The sequence below is a fragment of the Xiphophorus maculatus genome, chromosome 9 (assembly GCF_002775205.1).
Source record: "Xiphophorus maculatus strain JP 163 A chromosome 9, X_maculatus-5.0-male, whole genome shotgun sequence".
Classification (NCBI taxonomy): domain Eukaryota; kingdom Metazoa; phylum Chordata; class Actinopteri; order Cyprinodontiformes; family Poeciliidae; genus Xiphophorus; species Xiphophorus maculatus.
In genome coordinates, this window is record NC_036451.1 from 4219470 (window position 1) to 4237956 (window position 18487).

Sequence of the window (18487 nt, forward strand, 5' to 3'; positions counted from 1 at the left end):
TGTACATTGCCAGCTGGCTAAAAGAAGGTTTCTATGATTTCTTTTCCTCTGATTATAAGAAATATAACAGCTTGTTAAACTATAAAAGTTAGAATAGCAAAACGAGATTAAAAACTTCCTCTAATTTTATTTGGGGGTTAATTTTTTCCTGTTTGTGTGTCAGAATAAGAAATGATTAATCTTAATGGAACTAATAATCTGCGTATTTATATTAGCATTGTGGCGGTCAGAATAATTACTGTTTGGCTATACATTTGTGTCAGATTTTTAAATAGAGATTCAATTAAACTGTAGCATATTCACCAAGAGAAGTAAATAATAGTGAATATTTTACATTGCTTCATTTTCTATTTCCAGATTAATCAAAGCTTTCTGTTTGTACATAAGAACCAGCATTTTCTTGTCCTTTTTGGCTGAGACTTAAAGGTGTTTTGTGAAGAGCGGGTCCTCAGTGAGACACCACCAGAGGCTCACCAGAGATCTTACGTGAGCATGATGGACAATTTTGTACATTAGTGTGCTGCTATGAGTACAAGGATTTATGTTTTTATGAGTTTGTGCAGTAAAGATTTGACATATTTTCCAAACAGCCAGTAAACATCCAAAAATAGATTCTCCACCCCACCCCCCCCCCCCCCCCCCCCCCCCCCCCCACACACACACGCACACTCACCACCAGCACCCTGACCATCACAGTAGGTGGGCTGAGGCTGCCTGCGGTGGTCTGTTGGGTCGATTCAAATTAAATTGACCCCCGTCACCCTTAAATGCAGCAGCGAGCAGTTGGTAGACACTGACAGCTTGTCATTTAATTAACCAACCTTCTTCACAGTGTTGAGATTGAGACATGCTAAATTAGCTACAGTTTGGTTCCTCTCTGGCCTTTATGGGTGAATATAGAAACTCTACTTTGACTTGATTCCATTTACAAAAACTAATCCCTATTTGGTCATTTCTTTTATGGTGCTGTCAAAATCCTGTTGAGATCTGATTCTATCCTTAGGATCTAAGCTTAAGAAATCCATGAAGATCTTGTTTGTGGCATACGATGAGCTTCAGTATCAGGTTTTTGGAAAGAAATTTATTAGACACATCCAGGAGTGTTTAGCAACTGCACAGTCTTTGTGAGTAATTTATAGTTGTACAAAATATGTCATTTTTCACCGCGTCTGATAAACATTCCTCAAACATTTTAATGTCACCTGAACATAAAAACACCAGATTGTGGAATCATTGAAGCAAAATATCAGCACTGCTGTCCGAGCGCATTTCTGCATAAAACATGGCCCCTAACTCAATCACACAACACATCTGTTAGAGCTCTGTACAAAACAGTTCCACCGGGACCTGCTGCCTCAACAAGATGACACAATATTTGTTATGTGATGACATCAATAAGAGCTGATATCAACACTTCTGATGAACATCACTTTCACTGGGTAGAAGTATAGAAGTATTGCACCGAGTTACATCTGATATCGTTGTTGTGAATTAAACCCTAAAAATGCATCTTTCTCCTGGAGTTCAGTGCAACTTCATAAAAAACTGCAAAGGGGAGGCAGTTATTTCTACCTTGTTTTTTTTTATTATTATTATTTTCATTTCAAATACAAAGAGTTTCATTCCGTTTTCATTCAGTTCTCCTCTCCCAGGTGCCCGCTTCCTGACTTTTCTTTGTAGCGTTTAGGAAAAAGAAAATGGAGACAGGAGAGGAGGCTGGGGAAGAAGACATGGCAAAGGTCTAGGAGAGAAAAAAAACATGCACATCAGAAGTGAAGCTCTAATACTGCACCCTTGGCTTCCAGGCCTTTGTAGTGCAATGAGCAAGGAGTTGGTTTGGAGGGGGGCAAAGGAGGGGCTACGCCAGGCTGCGCAGCAGCGAGGAAGCAGCAGTTTGTCTCATGGGCTTCAGGTTTTCATCTTTGTTGTGTGCAAACCAATTTTTGAGGCTCTACATCTCCAGAACAACTACTCATCAGTCTCTTGCAGTGAAAACGATTTCACACATTGGGTTTGCACATTTGCCTAGTACTAGCACGTTTGTGCATAAATTCAGCCACACCTAAGCCATGCTTTTTGGTTCATAGATGAACCTTGACCCAGTGAAGCCCTGGAGACAGGATTAGTGTGTGGGTGTGCTGGTGTAGGAGGGTGGTGTGCAGAACCTGCTGACTGGCGACTTAAGAGTTAATAGGTGTACTTTTAAATCTGCCTGATCTCTGCTTCTGTCCCCCCCCCCCCACCCCCCAATATTGTCATGTATTTCTTTGTAGATTGTAGTGTGAGTGCACTACTGTTAGCCGTGGCATAGTTTATGTTCTTATAGTATAACCTTAAGTAAAAATATAATTCTTCTAAAGTATTTATACAAGATTTAAAATTAAAATGTGTAATGTAGAATTATTCCTTCTGTTGCAATAATTATTACAGTTAGCGATTTGGTTTATACAGTGTTCTTTTGATACGAAAGTCTAAAAATACAGAATAAGATTTATCCAGTCGTCATTGTGCATAATATAAATGTTGCTGTTTCGTATAGTTATAAATATCTCGCTGGTAATAAGCGGTGAATTAGTCCAGCCCAACAGTCATGTTCGCAGCCTGCAGGTGGCTTCTTGAATACACACACACCACTCATAGCTTACTAACTGTTTGTTGAAACAGTGTTTGACTTGAAAAGAGACGCTCCTTCCGTTTCCACACCATGACAGCCTTTTTTTGTGACTGAGGTTTTTTCCAAACAGATGCATTTGTCTGACTTGTAAATAGAAAATAAGTATGCCGACTGTGTGTTGTTTTTTTTTTTTTCTTTTTTTTTTTCCAGCCAACCAATTCATTGTTTGCATAAACAGGTTTAGAGAGGAGGAAGTCCTGTGCTTATCTGTCTGTGCTCTACTATCAGAGAAAAAGTTTCTCACTCATACTTTCTCTGGCATCTCTGGTATGACATGAATGTTTTGGAACTTTTGAAAAACCTTAAAGCTTGAAACCAGTAACTTTCCCCTATTGACTAGGGGGTGTAACCATACATAAAACTCACAAGTCAACAAACAATACTGAATTCACAAGAACCAGGCGAGATTTTAATATTACTTTATAGAAAATTTCAAAAGTCAAATTTATGCTGCAAAAAGTCCTTTATACTACATTTTTAACCATTTTACCACAAACTTGACAAACTTCCACTTATTGTTGAATCTTATAAAAGAATTTAAAACTTTTGGGACAATTTAGCACTATTGAACCTGTAGCTTTTTAAAACCTGTCTTCTAAAACCCGTATTACATAATGACCAATGTACGCCAACAGAGAAGAATACAAAGTAATAGCATAAAAAGTTGCCATTAGCTAATGATTTATCACCTTCATGAAGGTGTCCCAGATTGCACTGGAACATGTCGACCAGTGCTAATAAGCAGATAACCGGATCTGCTAACCAGATCTAATAACCAGATCAAAGATAACACTTTGATCTGGCAGCACAAATAAGTTAATAAAAACTATATGAAAAACTATAACCCTGATTTTTTTTTTTTTCCTCAACCTCGACAAATTAAACTGGTGACTGTATCATCAGTTTACACCGTTACAAAGTCTTGCATCAAACAAAATGGACTAGATGAGCTGAAGTGGTAAATAAATAAATTAATTAATGTGTTGCTGTCTTGACCCAGGTTTTGGGAACTACAGATGCTGATTTTTGGTTTAACTCATAGGATGAATTTTCTTTAAAGGTGAGCCATTCCTGCAAACAATTCAGCTGTGGCTAGGATTAACCTCAAGCTGGATGGATTTAAAACTGGCCTAATGAGACAAAAAAGGCCCGTTCTCTGTGATCAATGTTTGAATGCATTGCTTTGGAGCTTAGTTATCAGAAAGCTGCCCACTTTAGATCAGGGAAGCTTTTAAGCTCACTCTTTAAGACTCTCCTTTTAACTTGGCTTTAGAGGCCAAACTATGACATTCTTGGAGACCTATGGTGTTCTCATTATTATGGTCCTGTTGCCAACTGATTTTGCTGCACATCTGCAAAAACAACTATGTTTCCCCAAATTGATTTTCAAATTACTTATTTCACGAGAACAACAAATATGTTGACCTTACCGTCAATACAATCACTGATTTAGCAATAAGTGGAAAGACTGAATCTGAATTTTATTGGGATTGTATATGACCAGCACAAAGTAGTGCATGATTGTGTAGCAGAAGAAAAAAAGGTTTACAGTTCCCAAAAATCAACATGTCTTTAGATCCCTTTACTCTGATTCCCCCAAATATATCTGTAAACCACCAAACACATGTGTGCAATCTTATCTCAGTATCAATCATTCTTTGACAGCATCATAAGTTTTCAGGGCAGGGGGAGAAAGATGTGAAGTGCATACCCAGAAAAAATCTGGTTTAGGGTTGTAAATGACTTCAGACTTTGTGATTTAGATGAAAACATATTCATGGGAATCTGCAACGAGATCAAACAATAGTTTTTCTGTGATGTTCTCTATCCAGTCTGACTGAAGCTGAGCAATTTTGCTGAGAATTAATGTGCAAAATCCAAAACATTTGCTAGTTTAATTACAATGAAAGATGGTTCTACAAAGTCACAGAAATGCATGATGCACTTTTCAGATTTTTTTTTTAAATATAAAAAAACATATTTCATTTTTGTTTCACTTTATAATTGTGGGCTGGTATATAACATGAAATATCAATTGAATACAAAGAAGTTTGCAGAACTTGATGCAGTATGGAAGGGCTCAACTGGTGTGAAGACCTTCACAAAGACAGAGGAGCTTCCACTTTCCCAGAAATGCTTGGCAGTGTTTTGCACAGAAAAGTTTGAATATGCTCTGACACCACACAGTTTTTGGTGTCCTTGTTTGATTACGGGTCACGGTAGCCCACGGGGCCCCAGTGGCTCAGACAGCAGCCCCGGGCCTCTCAGGTTTCAGAGGCGAGCATTCCTCGCTGACTGCTCTGTAGCTGTGAAAACCACAAAACAGCTCCAACAACAAACACTCGAGGCGATGGGGCAAAGGCAGCTAACCTGTGGCTAATCAACAACAGGAGTTTTCTCACTCCGTTTTTCTTTTCTTTTTCTTAAAGTTTGCTGAGTGCATGAAAGAATTTAGAGCTCTTTCCTCAATTTTCCCCTCTTCTGAAGTTTGTGTAAAGTTTAAAAACACATAATTCCTGCTATGCTGTGGCAGTTCTGCTGGATTTTAATCCTTGCAAATAACTCTGTAGTGAAATATGGTTTTACCTGTGTGTGAATAAAACATGATGAAGCATGATATTAACTTGGTGTCCTGAAATGATTGCACAAAAAAACGGTGATAGTGAAGATGACAAATAGTCAGATCATCGGTTTGTAGTATGTTTGGGAGACTAACATACTAACTAGTTTGTATTTGTGCTCTTAATAGCAGTTAAATACTGAGTGAAATGGACTGAGGATATTGTTTTAGACAAAGCTGTTGAGATTGTGGGGACTTTTATGATGCAAATTAAATTTACTGCTAAATTTGTGAGTTTTCAGTGAATTAAAAAAAAAAAAAATACAATAAAAATATCTACCCTTTATTGTAATTAGCAAATAATATTGAATGCCGACATCTTGAAGTTCTGTTTGACCGCTGATGTAAAAACAATTACACTTTGTGTTTTTGTGTCTATTAAAGTTATTGTTGTAAAACTGAGGGAGTGGAAGAACTCCATGTCCACATTATCATGTACTCTAAATCATTTAGTTTAGCTAAATTACGTGTGTGATAATTGATTGAAATTCATTTGCACAGTTGTTTTTATAAAAAAAATATTCTGGAGACATTTTGTGGACACTTTGACATTGCAACTTTAAGTAATGATTATTAGTCCTGGTCAAATAATCTGTCAATATATTTGAATTAGTTTATAAGTTAGTTTATTATTTCTCAAATCTAAATAGTGAATGCCTCTACATTATCATACACGCTCACTGGTAATTCAGTGGTTTAGCTACACCCTGTTATTACTCGATTGGACCCTGTTTAGCTTTTTAAACTGCCCTAGTTATTCATCAGTGTTGTGTTTTTCATTTGCGTGCTGGAAAATTTAACAGACAGAAATTGGAAATAGTGTAAAAAAGACAGTCATGGACCATGATCTGAAAGTTTTTCTCTTCTTTTTTTTTATTTTCCATGATGTTTCTGTATGTCTGCATGTTGTGCATCATATTTTCTACTGAAAACCATTTCAGTATCACATCACTAAAAATCTCCAGAGCAGTTGAGATTTAAAGGCGCTCCAGGTTAGGTGGTTCTGCGGTGCATTTGAAGTTGTTGCTGGCCCTCTGGAATGTGTCTACAAAAGGTGTAGACAGACAGCAGGAAATGGCTGCAAAGTAGAAACCAGACAATTTAGGGCTTTGTGTGTGATGGTTCAGCCTCGAGTGAACCACCTGCCTACCTGCTGCCACAACACAAACGTTAGTTTTTCCTCTGTTTGTAGCTTCCACAGAGTGCTACTGCCTGGGCTTGAGAAAACTGTGTACATAGCTGTGCATTAGAGTCCATTTGAAGGAAAGCATGCTTGTTATTGTATGTTTATGTGTCACAGCAGGTGCACATTTACCAGACGGCTCTGGTGCTTTCTGAGCTGTAAGGTCACACCAGGACTCATTTTCTCCATGTCTGAATGCTCCGTTCCTGCTTCCTGCTCACTTAGTATACATCAGGGGCTTCTAAAACGCCTCAGCCTGCAAGGTAAATGTGGAAATGTAACATCACCCTGTGAGCCCAGCTAAAGAAAACAGTCGATCTGTGCTGAAGCTGGACGACACTGAGGTGACACATTTTCGATGTCAACCAGCGAACTTAAGGAAAGGGCTATGATGTCGCAATAATTGGGGGTTTTAGCATTTAGTTGAGGTTATTGCTTACCTTTTTAGTATTTTTTTTTTTAAATTGGTCCAGTTTGTGCAAAAAAAAAAAATCTTTATCTAGTTTTTTGCTTATTTTAAAAGATTTTTTCCACAATTTTACATAATTTCAAGTTTTTTTCTGGAGCAAATATTTGAGCTGATTTTAAGCAGCTCAAATATCATGAGCAACATCATCTGGAAGAAATGCTTTAATGACTGTTATTACAGCCGTATGGAAATTGGTAGTTTTTTGAACTACATTTAGCTGTTATAACTTAAAGTAGTTTATTTCTGCGTTACATCCATCAGTTTCTCACTATGCTGTGTAGAAATGTTGCCTCCCTATTTCTTGCTATGTTGCTTTAGCTCATTGAGGTTTCAGGAAATTTGTTTTTGTGGCGTTCTCTGAAGGTCCCACTTCAGAATTTCATTCAAGTTGAAATCTAAGATTTTAAAACGTTTATTCTTTTGTTTTTCAGTTATTGTTCTGTAGATTTGTTGCTGTATATGGACTTAACAAATGGTCTCAAATACACGCTTAAAGAGATCCAGATCACAAACATGATTCACCTGTCAGGTTTTATATTTTGACTGATAAAGGTTTTCTTTTGTCATTTTAAGCAATGTGCTTCAGGTGCTTTACTTGAAGTAGGAGTTCTATATCTAAAAGAAAATGAAGGACTCACAATGTTAATCCCCATTTGTGCATCAAAGCATTATGTCCCCAATGTGCTTAATTTTCTTTAAAGTCAAGAAGTGCTTCAAAATAGATGTTGAATGAGGTGTTTATGGACTGAAAATGGTGGGTGTTCTTACTCTTTATTTACAACAAAGATTCTTCTGTATTTGACCTACTGATCACAGGTCAGATTGGATTAAAATCAGACGATTCCGACCTTCAGCAATTGATTGGTGCATTTCCACTTACAAATGTTCAGTAAAGCTACATTATTGTTGGGACTGATACGCTTACCATAACTTAATGGAACATCTAAGAATCCAGTAATCTAAATGATAATAAATTTCCTAATCAGTGGCTGTAATATCAGTAAATGTAAGTTACGTTGGACAAAATGATCACACGGACTGTTTCCGGCAACTAGACTCATTATTCTGCTAACAGTTGGTCAGTTGAGGGAACTATTTTACCTCTGACTTTCCTCTGTATCCATCTGGAAAGGCAAGCTCAATAATAGCTTCTGCTGCCAGTTTACTTGGCATCCATAATTATTGCTATCAAAGACTATTAGTTGGCATGTGTTATTTTCAAAAATGACAATCTCTAATTATTGAATTTTCACCAACCAACAATTCATTTTATGAACTTTCTTCAAAAATATTCAGAGTTCATCTAGTAAGAGTTTCTTTTGCCTTGCTAATTTATTGACACACAACCTCATTTTTACAACATCTGCTTAAATCTAAGATATATGAGCAAAACCTAACCTTGAACGCACTTATACTTATAATACTTCAATATGACTGATAAAAAAAGTCTCCAGGTAGTATGATGTCGACTCTTTAATTTCAAAAACTGTAATCTTGACATTATCCAAATGCATTTCGAACAATATTGTTAAAACATAAAAATTTATATAGACATTGGTGATAATTATTGATATATTCTGGCTGTAACAACTCTTTTTTCATGTTACAATAAAGACATGATTTATTAAAAAAACATACATACACACACTACCTTCATTTGGAGCACATTGTGCAGGGATGATGGTACCATCTGCTGTAAAATATTTCATTTTGATAATGTTCTATTTGGTATTAATGTGATGTTTTTTTAGCCTTTAATTAAATCAATCAACATTTATCTATATTGTGTTTTACAACATGATTGAATGTATTTTTCTTTATTTACTCATTGTCTAGTTTAGGAAAATGTGTTTATATGACTTAAATAAATATCTAATATTAAGAGGTTACTCAGATTTCAGTTTGATTAGGAGTTAAAATCTGTCACATCATAATGTGAACTGGAAATTGATTATTTATATTTAATGTAGAAGTGATTAAAATTTTACAGCAGATTTGGCAATTTTTGACAGCATTTCTACAAAATGTATGATTGATGGACAAAAAATGGTTTATTGATACAAAAAGAAAGTATAAATGCCCAATATGGCAACACATGGATTCAAAAACTGTAGTAAAACTGTTTATTCAGCATTTAGAGCAAATTTAAGGTGAAAAAAATGGCAATGAATGTAACATGCTAATTAAAGACAGAGAAACTGTATGACAAGTGTAGGGTCAATTATGGTGCCCTGAGGGACACCTTTTAATTTTACCATTTAATTTTAAGGGACCACCTAAGTAATGTGAATTAGTACTGGTGCATGAATCTGTTTCAGTAACAGAGTCAAGTTTTATCCTTCCTGAATTTCAGAGAATATTGCAGGGAAAACAACTTGGTCATTGGCATACAGATGGAGTGATGCATCATTGATATTTTGACAAACATTAATGTAGATTGGACAAATTCAATATAATTTATATATAATGTTTTGACGTTAATATGGAGGAGACCTTAAATAAAATTAGTTGCTTAGATGTGTTTCTGAAGCTACATACTTCACTCTTTAACCATGGGATTCAAATTTTTAGCATGACGATAAACATCGGTCATCAGCACAGAGATGGAGATGTGCCACTAACACTCTGCCTTAATACAGAGCCTTGATGGTCACTCTTAATCAAATTATTCCTTTAGCTGGTCCAACCTCACTGTCTCTGCTTTCTCTCTTTCTCCAGAGGATTTTCAACTCATTCGTGTACACAGAGAAGACATCAAACGGAGAGACAGAAGTTCAGCAGGTGAGTAACAAAGACCTCTGCGATGTGTGTGTGCGCTCGTTCTCCTGCTTGTCTGTGCATGCACGTGCCATGGCAAATGTCTGTGGTCTTGTGTAGAGTTCACTTTAGCAACACTGAGGACAGACACCAGGGGGTTTATTAAAATTCAATATCTGCTGTCCCTGCGGCTTTGAAGTTTGGTAACATTTCTTTTTACTCCCTGGCTATCCATCGCTTTCCTCTCCTCGTTATGGTAAGAGCGCAAAGCTTTGGACAAACCGTTAGGAAGACAGATGAGCTGCTGCTAAAGTGAAATGCTTTTCTTAAATTATCTCTCTCTAAATCCAAATGTCAAAATTTTGTGCCCCATTTTGGATTTTGTTGTGAAAAAAGAAATCTACTCTGTGTTTTCTGGCACCCTGTGTCAAATCTAACATAATTGAGTGCAGGCACGGTGTGTAAAAGTGTGTGTTTGTGTTTGCTTTTCTGCGTCAGGGATCTTGGAAAAGTGACAATGTACACCACAGTGGTAAACAGCCACCAGCAAGAACAGACAGGTTGACGATTGTTTGCATTTCTCTGGTGACTGTGTCTCTGTTTGTTTCTGTCTGTGTCAGCACATGGAAGTGTGTATGTGAGTGGAGTACAATGTCTCACACCTTGCTGGTATTTAGTATTCCCAAGGCAGCTGAAACTGATTTTAAAGCATTGCTTTGTAGTCTAAAACATCACAAAATAAAATGTTAAAGCACTTCTCATTATCTTTTTAAATGAGCATCTTTCTTTGAAGACTCCAGAAGTGAAGTTGCTCGGTCTGAGACTTGAAGTATGTATTTCAGCGGCCAGCCTAAATGGTGCCCATAAATTCTCAGCGTAACCCTCCCGAGGTTGGCTCCAACTACTTCAGATTATAGCTCTGACATAGTTGGCTCGTTCTCACTCTCTAGGCAGAAGGGCTGTGTCCCTGAGCCAAGGCGAGGTTCAATTAGGAGAGTATCTGCAGAGAAACAGTTGAGATGGGAGAAAGCAGAGAAGAGAAACAGACAAGGATCCACAAAGAGGAGCCACTGGCATCTTCAGCGAGGCTGTCCTCATGGAAATTCATTATTCAGACTGCTGTGCAGACATCTGTCCCTCTGTAATGACACGGGATCTCCCTCTCTGTGCCTGTCTTTGTCTCACTGTCCTGCTCATTGACATATGCTGTCAAATCATTAAATTTAAGCTGGTTATTTGCATTGAGGAACATAGAATGAATTTTAAATTTGCTTTAATCTTCTTAAAACCATAGTTATAAGGGCAACTGGGTCACATGCTGTCTGTGCTCAGGCGATGGTAATAAAAATGGATTAGGTACTCGTTGCATCTCCATATGTGGTTGGAAGATCTTTTTCCAGCTTAGAAAATTCTGCCATACCTTTAATTAGAGATGCACCGATCCAGTATTAATATCTGTATCAATCCATTTATAGAAATGAAAACTTAATCAGGTATCGATGACAATATGCACGGTCCATAAGGGTAGATCTATTCGGTCTTATTCTGCGCGTTGTGCTCTGAGCGATGTTGCACTTTATTTATTTTAAAATATATTTAGAATTCCTAAGTTCACTTTCTGAACCATTTCAAACGTTTGTTGTGGTTAATTTTTTGTTTGACCTTGGTAGTCAAACTGTTTTGTGTCAGTTTCTTTAGTATTCATTTTACATTGACTGTTACACTCCTAGTTGCGCTGACTGAACAAATTAAAGTTATGTTTTTACATGTTGGTATATTTAAGTGTGTTGTACTTGTCCTTACCGAGTAATTGTGGAGTACTCAGTGTTTTAAAAAAAGAGAAAGATTTTAAGTCAATTCAGCACAGTTTTTCTGTATTGTATCAGCCGATACCACCCCTCAGACACCTGTATCGGTATTGGAAGTGAAAAAAGTAGATCATTGCATCCTTAACTTAAATGCTTATATGCTCAATGAGATTTTATGTACCAGTATTATTTGTGACTTAGTGCAGTTTGGGAACAGTGTGTACTCTGTGGCTAAATGACAAGTGTTTACTCTTTGGCTAAATGACATCAAAACTGTCGAAAGCATAGGGCTGTTTGTTTATGGAAAAATAATTACCTTGATTATGGTTGCCAATTTCAGAATTATACATCCTTGTCACGATAAGTCAACGAATTTGGAAATGCACTGCATTCGTTCCATTAATCTTATTTACTCACTTCATAAATGCAGCGTTTTCTTTGATTATTGTTTATGAGTGACTCATGTTTCGGTTGTGGTCTGTTCTTCCATATGTTGCTTCAAAGAAAGCCGTAGCCTTGATTGATTGAGTTACGCACATAGGTCAGAAGAGGCAACGATGAATACAGTCTCTCTGGAAGTCTCATTGGAAAGGTTTAGGGGAAAACCTGTATTTGTTAAATGTTATCCAGCAAATTTCACTACTTTTAGAGTTTTACAATGCATTCCTAAATTTTGAAAAAAGCAGGATTCAAAAGGACAGCTAGAATTGGATTGGTTCTTTTCATGTCAAAAATTAGATTCTATTTGAATTGTTCTTTTATTTTTCTTACAAAAAAGCATTGCATTCAATAGATTTATGTTATTTCATGTCATTTTGTATAAGCTCATTTTTTTTAAAATAAATGCTTTGATTACATTTTATATTTTTTGTTTTTGTGAGGATTGTATTATGTGGTTCTAGCTCTTTAGGACCTATCTATGTACTGTAGCTAGCTATATAATTACCGTATGTAGTTATTTATCTATGTAGCTACTTGGCTTGCTAGGATTTATATGTATACAATCCCTTAACAAATTCTTCAGCATAGCTCCCCAACCGTGGATGTTTGGGATATTTATTTTATTCATACCTTCTCTACCATCCTTCTCTCTGGATCTGGTTGCAAGATAAACTTGGCTCCTCGTCCAGTGACGCTTTAATATTTTATTTCTCTTACTCTACATTGGTAAGTTTAAGCGAAAAGTTATTTTCTTTTAGCTATTTTGAGAAATTGGCTTCTGTAGTGTCATATTAAGCCATGGAAAGAGGAAGTCAATACATGACTAATTTAACATTGCTAGACATTGCAGATCTATCTGTCCACAGTTTTTCTAGTTTTCATATTTTAAGCTTGCTTGCTGTAGAAATATTGAATCCATAATCATTACAAACAATTTTATTTGTACTCTAAAATTGGGCCAAAAGGAAGTGAGGACTCTGGAATAATATGGAATGTTGACATGCTTTCCAGTAAGTGCTGATTCTGGTCCGGTGGGCTTTATAAGCCTGAGAGGCTGGTGGAGCGATTCACATGGTGGAGAGTAGAGCTCTTGTGTTCTGGAGAGTTTGGTTAATCTGAGGAGAGCAGATTGGTTTGGCTGCTTCATGGCAGACTGTAACCTAAGCTCTAACTTGCACCACCAAAAGAGTTTGGTTTCTTTTAAGTCATGTCTGTTAAAACTTGAATTGGGCTTCTATCACTCCCTCCCCCTGCCAGAGATCCCCTCCTCAGCTGAACTCTGGCCAATTTATCCATATTCAAAGCAAAGTTCACTTTAGCTAATTGCCGTGAAATTCACATTACCACTTCGGAGGATTTTACCTTGAAGTTGCTGTGTGACAACATGAGTGTACGTGTCATGCTGTCTGTGTTGCTTGTAGAGAAGCGGCAGTAATTGCGAGCTGCGCCTCAGGCTCCCATTAAGATCCAAATAGGAATAGCGGCTGGCTGATTAGGTGTACAAGCGGTCAGTGGGTTGGGGTCACTCACTTTTTTTCTTTATTTATCTATTTTTTTTTATTTCCTGGTCCTGGTTTCAGTCGCAGGCTTTTTTGCACGTAGCAGTAATTATGGGATGTGAACAAAGGGGGTTCAGTTACTGTGGAAATAAGCTTTCATCTGTACTCAGAAAGGCTTATTAGATGTTTCTGTGCCTGCTGAAGGCATTTGGACATCAGTGTCTTGTTTTGGTTTCTGGTTTTAGCACCCTATGTTAATGATTTGTATAAGTTTATGCACTTAATATAAAGCTTTGTGTTTTTTTTCTTATTTTCTTCTCTGGAACAACAAAATGCTCCAGAAGAGATGCTCTCACATCTTTTGGGAGCGAAGTAAGCGGAACAAATATTTTTTTCTAAGACTCAACAACAGAAAAATTGGTGGTATTAAGTAATTCCTGAATAACATAGAACATGAACTTCAATTGTGTTTGTCACAACTTTAGCATCTGCCTTGAGTAATTGGCAGATGCTAAAGTTATCTGCTTTATATGCAATTAAACATAAAGACATGTCACAAACAGGAAATCAACCAATCTGCTTCTGTAGCATCACACATGCCTTCTGTCACTTGAGCTACATTTGATCAGAATATTAATTATAAATCTCCATACAGCTGGGGATGATATAAACCATCCGCAGTGTGTTTAGTGGCTGTGTATTTGGTTCTGTTTTGAGAAGATTGAGTCTCTCAGAACTAGAGATGCTCCGATCAGGTTTTTCGCTGCCGATTCTGATACTGATCATCCTTGAGGCTGATCTCTGCGGATCACCGATCACTGCCAATTGCCTGAAATGGCAATTGTTAATTTTTTGCTTTTATGTTATATGGCAAAATGGAAAAATTATCTAGCAATAAATTCACTTAATTTAGACACAAGACATATTTTAACATATATCTAAAATCTTTTTTTTAAAGTTGTATGCTAGAGTTTTAAGCAGATGTTCAGTGTGAGAGTTCACTGTCTGGTGGAGGTTGAGCGGCGCTACGTCTGTGAAATATTACTGCCAGAAGCGTATAGCGGCGGTCCAACAGCGAGAGCAGAACCAGCGTCTAGTGTTTAGTTATGGTGGAGGATCTGTGATGTATTGGGACTGCATCAGAAATATTTTACCTGGTGGCTTCTATTGAATATTATAAGTGAGTACCGGTAATTATTGAGTCTTTTAGCAGGATAATGATCCAAAACATAACACCTATGAGACACCAGAAAAATATCCAAATAAAAAAACATTCTTATAAGCAGGTAACTTAAAAATATTAAAGCAGGAAATGAATAAGCAGCGAAACTGTTTCTATCAAAGGTGGTGCAAACAATCTCTGCCATAACTTAAGGTTGTTGCATTGTTGACGCTGTAGTAAAAAAACGCAAAACGCAAAAAGTTATTATGAGACATAGACAAGTTTTACTTCTTGATCAATTTAGGCGATTTTATTATTTATTTTTTTAGATTTTTGTACAGTTTCCTCCTTTTGTTTGGAAAAAGGAGTTTGTTCACTTCGGACAGATGTAGATAGTGATTCTACCACAGATAACCCTTTTGTTTATATTCTTCTATTAGTGCAGAATCTGAGGAGAGCTAAGGTTCAAAATATTACAAAAATACTTTAGGGTTATAGAGTCAGAGTTGTCACAAAAATTTCTCAAATTTTGTCAGAAAAAGTTGACAGAAAATCAGAGGGTCTGATCAAATTGCTCATAAAAAATGACCTTGGTTTTTATTTTTAATACCTCTAAATTTTTTCTCTATGTATTTTGGAATTAATAATGAGCTATTTGTTGTTGTTGCCTCCCAGGAGGCTGTTGCAGACATATTTCTTGGATTCCTGAAATATCTGGATCCCCATTCAGAAAGAGTACGGGGATGTGCAACCCAAAACGTGTCCTTTTAAAGAAAACACTGCATAATTTAAAGTGGTTCAGGGGGGAAAAACATCAGTGAAAAAGCTAATTTTCCCTCCACCCCACCCTCTTTTTGAAATATATTTGCCTCTGAGAAAACATGCAGTATCAAAAAGATGACTACTTGATAATCTTTTACATACATAAGTGCACAACACATGAAAGATAGTTGTGGATTGTACATTTAAATTAAGGTTGTGTCGTGCGAATTTTCATCCTTGCAAGTATTTGCAAAGCACAGTCTTTTGATTGGCTCACTCTTGTTGGTCAAGGTTGATTTTCTTATTAAATTACTGAGCAGCATGACGACAAGTTTGTATTCTTGAGCTTTAGCCATCCATCACATATTTCTGCTGCTAACCATGACAAATTTCACACTCTGTGTAGCCTGAGGCATGAATCATCTTTGATGTTACTCAGCTTCCTTGATAATAAATAATACATGTGAATGTTTGTGCATTTGGATGTTTAAGCAGCCCATAGGTTTTTGATTGTTTGTGTGTTGTGTGCTGAAGTGGGTGATTCCAGGATTAATACAGACTGGAATTCCGTAGATAGATCCAGCTGAGGAGAACACAGAGTAAGATTGACATCATTTAACAAAAAACAAAGCAAGTCGCATATTAAAACCTGTGTTTTAAAGAATCCTTAATTATGGAAGAATAATTCAGTCCAGGTTTGAATAATCCATACCATTCCACATCCTATTGGTTACATACAAGAAAACGTAACAGTGCCATTTAAATTTCTTTTTAATGGTTTTAGATCTTGAGGGCATAGAAAGGGGCAGAGGTCAACATAAAGCATATGAGCTCCAAAGACCAATATGTCCTAAATTAAGAACATTTATGATTAGTCTGTATACGATGCAATCTTTATAATCACAAATACCAATACAAATGTAAATTTTCTGAAAATTACAATTATCACCCCTATTTAACTATTTTATTAACTACTATATTATTAGCAGAGGTCAATATAAAGCCAATGATCCGGAACAACAGATATTTCCTAAACTGTAAATGTTTCTGATTAGTCCGTCTTAGTTGCAGTTTTTATATTTGCAAATTATAAAATAAATGTTAATTTCCTTAAAAGTATGACTATCTCTTCAAATAGTTTTATTAACATTTTGTGTTTCCTCTCTGCAGTTGGCCAAGAAGATTCGGGAAAAGTTTAACCGCTACCTCGATGTGGTGAACAGAAACAAGCAGGTGGTGGAGGCGTCCTACACGGCCCACCTCACCTCTCCTCTGACAGCGATACAGGACTGCTGCTCCATACCTGCATCCATGATGGAGTGAGTAATTTTCCCTCAAAAACAGCTAGAAGACCACAAATTTCATCCTTTGTGTCATGAGGAAGAAGATATGCAGGACGTTTTATTGTTGTGTGTAAATGAACCTCCAGCATAGCATTCAACTGTATATAGAGGAGTTTATCATCCTGGTACCCAAACTTATCACTAGCTTGGATATAGTTTGATAATCACATGATTTGTCATAACAGAGTACATCACATCTTACTGCACTGAGGAGAATAAGCTTGCCGTAAAACATGGCAGCGTTTTTATGAGTTGAATTTCATTTCAAGAATGGAAGCATTGCACACTGCAGGGTAGGATGACAGAGTGCCAGACTGCAGACTTTGGGAAATAACAGTGTTTGCATCAGAGGTATATATTTTTAAATTTACTATTAACTCTTGATGAGTTCATGCAATTTACTTTTTCCTAAAATAAATAGGGATTTGTAAACAGTTCCAGTGCTGGAGACTTGTTCTTATTTTTTAAAAACTCAATATAAGGTTAAATATTTCCCATTTAAGCCTTTTGCAGCAGCAAGTTTAAAATTGGTCCGGTCTACTATCGACCAAGCTTTTTCTCAGCCAATCATCAACTCCAGCAGGCGAAAACACAGTTCAAAAGCTGAGCACAGAAAAAGACAGCACAGTTTTCAGTTCTAATCTACAGAGCTGCAGCTGTCTCTTCCCTTCATCCGCGCTCTCTCTATTTCTCTCTATCTCCCGGCCCTTTATCAGCCAATACAACTAGTCACTTCTCTCTGAAGTTTTTGCACTGCAGACTTCACAGGCTGCTAGGTCACCTGTCTTTCCTCCCGTTATACAGAAAGTGGTGATGGGGACGGTTGTCTGGCTCAGAGCCACCAGCCACCTGTAGCCACACCAAGTGCTCAGCATACTGGACATGCATTCAATGCTTGCTCACTCTCAGTTAGCTGTATGATTTTGCTGCAACATGTTAATTTTAACACAGTGCTAAAAAACAGGGGTTTGCAGCTTTATGAGACTGAAATGGGTAAAAACATTGTTCAGGATAAAAGATGTGTGTAAGAAGCTTTGGCAGGTAATAAGGTGTGATGCAGGGAGTCACAATGGAGGTGGTGGTGATAGATGTGCCAAACTGAAGCTGAGTCTGATAGATCTTCGAACTTCAAAGCATTTTCCCCAAGGGAGCAAGAAAACTTACCTCTCTTGCTCGTATTTCTCTCATTTTTGAATCTGCACATGATCATAAAACACTTGAAAAAAAAAAAGCCTGGCAAAAAGAAAAATAAAAGATTTTACATCTTCAGAGCTATACATGAGAAAATGCCTTAAACTTTATTTTCTTCCCTTTTATGTCCTCCTTATACAAAGAACATACAATATATTGAGCATGTGATGAAGAATAACTTAGGAATTTTGTGACGACTTTATCAATAAAATAGAAGAAAATGTATTTGAGCTACTTCTACTCAGAAAAAATAGCAGTACAATTGGTTATTATTGCTAGCACGTAATTATTTTACAAATAATTGGGTTAGTTATTGGGGCTGCATATTTTTCTGAAAAGCATTTATTCACTGAAATGTACAATGTAGAGAGAAGAAGTTTGACCAACATTATTTGGACACTGTTTTTTTTGTTTTTCAGTCATGATGTAATTTTCTCAGTGCAATCTATACATTTCAGCATCTCAGCCATTCTGGAAATTGCTCTAGTTTGTGGATTAAGGAAACTTAGAGCCCACTAATGTGCTCTTTGGAATTACAATATGCCGTAAAATAATATTACGAAGATAATTGTGATTCC

The 18487-nt window shown here is 36.8% G+C and overlaps 1 protein-coding gene across 1 annotated transcript in view; it reads left to right on the top strand.

The window, feature by feature from the left end:
* cachd1 (cache domain containing 1) overlaps positions 1–18487 on the top strand; it is a 79500-nt gene that overhangs the window by 21717 nt on the left and 39296 nt on the right. Inside the window, exons 2-3 of the mRNA XM_014470562.2 lie at positions 9665–9727; positions 16546–16694. Of these exons, the coding sequence (XP_014326048.1) occupies positions 9665–9727; positions 16546–16694 (212 nt within the window). The remainder of the gene's footprint in view (positions 1–9664; positions 9728–16545; positions 16695–18487) is intronic.